At 41.1% G+C, this 6,145-nt stretch overlaps 2 protein-coding genes across 9 annotated transcripts in view; one reads left to right on the top strand and one right to left on the bottom strand.

The window, feature by feature from the left end:
• Window positions 1–5: 5 nt before the first annotated feature.
• ATP5PF (ATP synthase peripheral stalk subunit F6) lies at window positions 6–4,402 on the top strand. 4 transcript variants are annotated; one of them, XM_051625577.1, is made up of 4 exons: window positions 6–74; window positions 672–860; window positions 1,999–2,123; window positions 4,281–4,402. In XM_051625577.1, exons 2-4 carry the CDS (start codon window positions 691–693, stop codon window positions 4,307–4,309), a joined length of 324 nt encoding a protein of 107 aa, XP_051481537.1. In that variant the 5' UTR covers window positions 6–74; window positions 672–690; the 3' UTR covers window positions 4,310–4,402. The 4 variants fall into 4 exon arrangements, with proteins under 4 accessions (XP_051481537.1, XP_051481518.1, XP_051481527.1 ...); XM_051625558.1 differs by lacking the exon at window positions 6–74 and adding an exon at window positions 95–303; XM_051625567.1 differs by lacking the exon at window positions 6–74 and adding an exon at window positions 250–340.
• Window positions 4,403–4,919: 517 nt separating this feature from the next.
• Window positions 4,920–6,145, bottom strand: part of JAM2 (junctional adhesion molecule 2) — a 36,973-nt gene continuing 35,747 nt past the window's right edge. For all 5 annotated transcript variants that reach the window (XM_051625450.1, XM_051625459.1, XM_051625478.1 and 2 more), the window contains one exon: window positions 4,920–5,624. In XM_051625450.1, the coding sequence (XP_051481410.1) occupies window positions 5,592–5,624 (33 nt within the window). In that variant the 3' untranslated portion in view covers window positions 4,920–5,591. The remainder of the gene's footprint in view (window positions 5,625–6,145) is intronic.

Genomic DNA, 6,145 nt, shown 5'->3' with positions numbered 1-6,145 from the left:
GCCGCCAAACCGGCGGGGCGGGGGCGGGGCCGCTCCCAGCCGCTCACCCGGAAGCGTCCCGCCTGCTTCCGGCGGTAAGGCCGGGCCGCGGGGGCTTTTCCCGCCTTCTTCCGAGCCCCGCGGCGGCAGCCGAGCGGGGCCGTGCGGTGAGGCGCGTGCCCCCGCCCCCGCTCCCGCTGCTCCCGGGGCCCGTTGGGCGCAGCCGCGGGGCGCGGCGCTGGGGCCGCGCGCACCGGCGGTTTCCCGGCGTGCACCGCGCGGGGGCCGGGCCGGGGCCGGGGCTGGAGGCGGCGGCGTCCCAAGGTGACTGCGGCCGGGCCCGGGCGGGGGGCGCCCCAAGGTGACGCCGCTGCGGGCTTGGGCTGCCTCGAAATGGTGACTTCTTCGCTAAAGGAGGCAAAACCCGAAATCCTGGTTTTGTCTCGGTGGCGGCGCGGGCACCGGCAGCGAGCGGCTGGGGGGGACGCGCTCGGTGCTCCCGGGGCTGGGCGGCTGCTTCACGTCTCCCCCCCGGGTGGATTCTGCTTTAAATTCCCCTTACGGTCCCGTGCTCGTCTCTGAAACAGCTTAATTTTTTGCTTTATGTTATGCACTAGCACAGTGGGAAGAGCTAACTAAGTCTGTGTTTCTGTCTTCGCTCTGTTTTCTTGTTGTTTGTTGTGTTTTTTTAGCTGAAACGTTAGCGTCATCATGATTCTGCATCAGATCCTGCGCCTTTCTTCCATTTTCCGCTCTGCCGTTTCCCTTCACTTGCGCAGGAACATCGGCCTTTCTGCTGTTGTCTTTAACAAGACGAAAGAGCTCGATCCAGTTCAGAAGCTCTTTGTGGACAAGCTCAGAGAGTACAACACAAAGAGCAAGTAAGTAAAGGAAATTATTTTAAGGCTGATATTCATTCTAACAAATGCTAAAATATGCTACATTTGTAGTTTTCTCTCTAAATGCCTAAGGTGTGCTTTTCTGCTAGTTAGTGATAGGGTCACAAGTGAGAATGCCTGTGTTTTTGCTTGCTGTTTGAACGTACCAGTATGTTAATTTTTACCCATCTGTGTACTCTCTAAGTAGGGGAAAAAAACCATAACAAAACACAATAACCCATTATTTTGTCTAGGGAAAATGACAGTTCTTCACTCTTGTTTCCAGAAGCTGAATGGCAATAGCTTCCAAAAGCCATTGATAGCTAATGGAACTGTGAGGCTGACTCATAAAACATTTTAAGTTAATAAGCAGTTCATTTAAATGCAATATCAGATTCTTGTAATGTATGAATGAACTAACAGGAAACTAAAACTATAGTAATTGTGTGTAATTTATTCTTGGGAAGGAAGTAAGCCACTTCTTAGCTGTACTGGAGGAAGAGGTGTGGTTTGTACCTACAAACTAGCCTGTTTAAGGAGGCATATTTTTGGTGACTTTACCAGTCATAAGTGATACCTGTGTTAGTACAACTGAGCATTGGTAGTTTAAAGAGTTACTACTTTAATTATATTTGTATCCCAAGAAATTCCTGTCTCAATCTGTATGAATGCAAGGTGCCCTGTGTCCTGTTGTTTTGGATTTTTTTCTTTTTTGTTTATTATTTAAAACATGTTCTATTTGCAAAACCAGTTATATTTTACTAACCAAGATCATTAATTCAGAAATAACAGAGTTATGAATCACAATTTTGTTAGGTAATCACACCTGGAACAAGTGAAACTAAGAGCCCTCAAAGCCTGGATAATCAGTGTAGTGTTCTGTCTCAAAAGGCTACCTCTGTAGCTTTAATTTTCATCAGTGATAGTAGATAGCCTGTACTTTACCCTGAGAACCTTGTTTATGTGTAAGGTAAGTAGGCCCTAAGGTCTGTCATATCATGACTTCTGGTAGTCTTTTAAATAGTTTGCTTCAGTTAGTTGTAAAAAAGGTTTTTATTTAATAAATGGCCATGAAAATGTAGAACTTCCACACGAAATTTCAGAACTGAACTGTTAACCAGAACTTTTTAATGTTTTTTAGGCAAGCTGGAGGGCCTGTTGATACAGGTCCTGAATTTCAGAAAGACATGACTGAAGCTCTTGCTAGACTTCAGCGGGCCTATGGTGAAGGAGATCTAACCAAGTTTCCAGAATTTAAATTTCAGGGTGAGTTAGCAATCTTACAGAATTTCTAATTGTAATTAAGGAAAAGTTCACTGACCAGTTTTCTTACTTCCCATTAATTTTTATTTGGTTCAGTAATTTAATGTAAGATGCTCTCAGTGAATCTCCTTGCTTTTGCACAGTTCCCATCTGATTTCGACTCCTTGTTTTCATTATTTCCTTTTTCCATTAGAGATGTGGACTTACACTGATGCTTAAAGAAACTTTCAGTCAGATCAGGCTATCTTACTTACCTTCAACAGACCCTAAAAAACCAGCCCAAATAGAATAGAAATAGCCCAGGGCCTATTCTTACATCTTTTTTTCCCCTCATCATTCCAAAAAGGTCAGCAGACTTGTTTGAAAACCAGTTGCCTGTGTCATCCAAATTTGTAAATTTTGCAAGCTCATCTGTAAAGTTGGTGATCTCAGAAAAAGAACATAGACCTTAACTTTGTTGCTTACGATTACTTTGTTACCAAATTATATTAAACATTTTTCTTCAGTTATTTGGCTATGATCTCTGTTTAATTGCTCTAAGTTTGTGCTAGCATGTTTTCCTATTACCCAGGTTCATGATGAGAATGCCTGGGACAATTGCTGTATCAAGAATGCTAAGAAATTGCAAAGATTCTGTCTGCCTTAGGACAGAAAGGCAACTTAACTTCTTTTACAGACAGGCTCATTTCTGTAGTTGTTTCTTTTGCTTAAGTACATCTCAAAGTCTTCATTGCTCACAAGCAGTTTCAGCTGAAGTCCATTTTTGCAGGGTTAACATGTCTTTCTCATAAGCTGTAAGCAGCTAGTAGCTGGGATTTGGCAATCCTTTGAATGTGCCACTGTACTTGGTTTATGTGGCAGCGTTTCAGTAGCAGGGGGATGCACGGGTGGCCTCTGGCCACATCAGACAGAGCCACTTCCATCTGGCTCCAAAATTGACCCACAGCAGGACATGGCTGACCTGTTCAGCGATGCTGGTAGTGCCTCTGTGACAACATCTTTTTAAAAGGGTGAAAAATGCTGTTTCTATTCTCAACCCTCCTGTGGAAGAACGAGAGAGTGGGAAAGTGAGCGACTGTGAGGCTTGGTGAGCATCTGGCAGCCAGCTAAAGTCAAGCCACCATAGTCTAAATTAGAATTTCCAGTTAGTCTGATAAGAATTTCAGGTCACTGACTAAGACAATTTTTGGTTTTGATGTTTTATCTGTTCGATGAAGGAAGAATTTGTTGTCAAGATTGTTACTGGTGCAAATAAAACAGAGCATCTATAAAGTAGAATCTAAGTGTTTCTTCCTCCCACCCACAGTTATAGGAATATGATTTATCTGTATTTAGTTTTATTTCTATGTAATATGTAGAACAATACATAATAAGCTTTAGGATTTTTTTGTAATGAAACAAAATTTGTGTGACCACAGAACAGAAAAAGTGGAGGGGACACTGTTCTTACACCACTGTTGCCTATCCTTAATCTAATTTCAGCAAGTTTTCAAAACTAAGTGGCTAGATGGGTAGAAACTTAATTTTTTGTCTTAGTGAAGATTACTATGAGCGTTACCTCTCAGACTCTTTGTAGCAAGAACAGGAATTAACAGCACATCTGTCAAAAACTAACCCTTTGGAATTTGTACCTTTGACATGAAGAACTCCTTCCTCAGTGTTTATATGTGGAGAATACCTTTTGCTGAAAGGAGCTGAAATGGTGCATTCCATTTTGTCAATCAGCTGTAAGACTCTAATCAAGAGGAAAGAAGAGCTTGGTTACTTGATATCAGAGCTATGTTGGAAATACTAGTGTCATGTCCAGTAACATGCTGGTTGACTTATTCAGTTTCTCTGTTGCCTTCTTCCCTACCCCAGGTGTTGCTAAAAGCTGTTTTGGCAGAGTGTTGCTAAGGTGCATGTCTGTCTTAAATCTTATGCATAACTCCTCTAAGGTGGAAAAGACCTGTCTCCAGCATAGTTTGTTCTGTAGTGCTGCCCTCATCCAGTCATCCCCGATACAAAGTACACGCTGGTGTAGACTGCAATGTACAAAAGCTTCCTTCTGCTCTCCAGCTTAATGTTAGTTTTCTTTCAAGAACAGATTAATTGTAGTGTTCAAAGCTGGAATAAGAAGAGACTAATATAACTTTTCTCTCTCTCCCCTTCCTCTTTTAGAGCCCAACTTTGAGGATGCTCCAAAGTGATCTCTGGAGGTTGTACACCAAAGAGCAGTGTACACCAATGGAGCTGCTGGATGTGGCAGCAGTTGTAACTTAATAAATGCAGTTTCTGTTTGATTTCAGAGTATGAGTAAGTTCTTAACACCATGGTGAACACAGTTTGCTGTGATTGCCAACTCCTACATGACTGAGGCACCTGAGTAGCATTTCTTAGTGATAACTGCAAAACTCCTGCTCTGGCATGGGGGTTGGACTAGATGATCTTTCGAGGTCCCTTCCAACCCCTAGGATTCTATGATTCTATGATTCCTTTGCCAAGCTGTATTTCAGTGCTGAGAAGTAATAACACTGATAATGATACACCAAGAAAGAACAACTTGTTTTTCTGAGTTGGTCACATCCAAAATGCTAATGCTGAAGAAAATACCATGAACCCCAACTCTGTAGCAAAGCCCAATGACAGTGATGGACTTGCACAGTCAAAAGCATGGGCACAAATATATTAATTTTATACTGTATCAGTGAACACACACAAGTGACGGAGTATTACTCTTATAGAAGCAACTGAAAACTGTTAGTAAGATATTAATACTTAAATTCCAGTAACTGAACCTCTCACACACACACACACACGTGAGATTTGAAGGAGCTATTTATTTGTGACGCTTCAACGGTCAGGGTTCAGATACCACAGCTTGAGTTGTACTGGCAAGATTTTCTTCAGAAGGAAATTACATGTACAGTCTACAGTGAGATACATGTCCTTGTGGAAAAGAAGCTGTAGCCATTTTATATCAGACAATAAAATACTAACCTCAATTACAGGAAGCTTTATGCTGTCAGGATAGTGAGCTGAAGTCTGCATGACTACTTAGGCACTTACAGATGGTTTTTACAGAGTAATACAATGTCAAGGTTCTAAGAAGTTGGAATTGCAGGAGAGTTTGAGCCCTTGACGGTGGTGGAGATACAAGTAGAAGTAGTGATAGCAAGGTCATCTATTCATGTTACTTTAATAGACAGTTCTGAGCTGTAAGAGTGAATCCTGTATTGCTCCATTTATACATGAACAAAATAACTTCACACAAATTGTCTTCTATATTCAATTAAGTTCTGTCTTTAAGTTAAGTTTATTTGGGGTTTTGTTTTTTTTAAAAAGCAATCACAGGTTAACAAGATTTAAACACTGGCAGTTCCTATTTTCATCCTGTAGTACACAGAAATAATATTTACAGAAGTTGAAAGATCCATTTGATACTTTCATCTAACATGTAGTCTTGATGTCCCTCACAGAGGCTGAAATCTTCTAAATAACAAAGGATTTTGTATGCTTGAAATCCTAAACGAAGCAAACAAGGTTACATAAGTAATAATACAAAGTTTAACCAGATTTACATTTTGTGTACATTTCAGAAAAAATAAAATTAAAAAATGGCATCCCTGATTTATTTGGTTAATGTTTACTCTTTTTGGAAAAGGAAGTCTACAGAATGCACTGCCACAACGAGTAAAAGCAATAACCTGTTAAAAAATCCAAGTATAAACAGGTCTGTTAAGCATACAATTCTTACGTGCATTACTATTGATAAATACCACAACTCTTTTAAAGTTTGTTTCTTACCACTTGGAGCAGCCAGGTAGCTGCCCTCAGTAAGTTTTTTACATGAATACCAGGTGAAGAGATAAACTGTTCAGTAGACTCTGTTTTGGTTAAAAAAATGGGTGGTATTTACATAGTAAATAGAAAGCTTTTTCACAGTACATACTACATAGCAGTCTGTAGCCTTAAAGCCAGACTTAAGGCTACTAATGTTGCCTTAAGCTATAGATAGGTAAATCAAGTTGCTCCTAGTTGAAGCT

This window comes from Apus apus, chromosome 1 (genome assembly GCF_020740795.1).
Source record: "Apus apus isolate bApuApu2 chromosome 1, bApuApu2.pri.cur, whole genome shotgun sequence".
Classification (NCBI taxonomy): domain Eukaryota; kingdom Metazoa; phylum Chordata; class Aves; order Apodiformes; family Apodidae; genus Apus; species Apus apus.
Note: the sequence above shows the minus strand (reverse complement) of the source record. Positions and strands in the feature narration are given on the sequence as shown.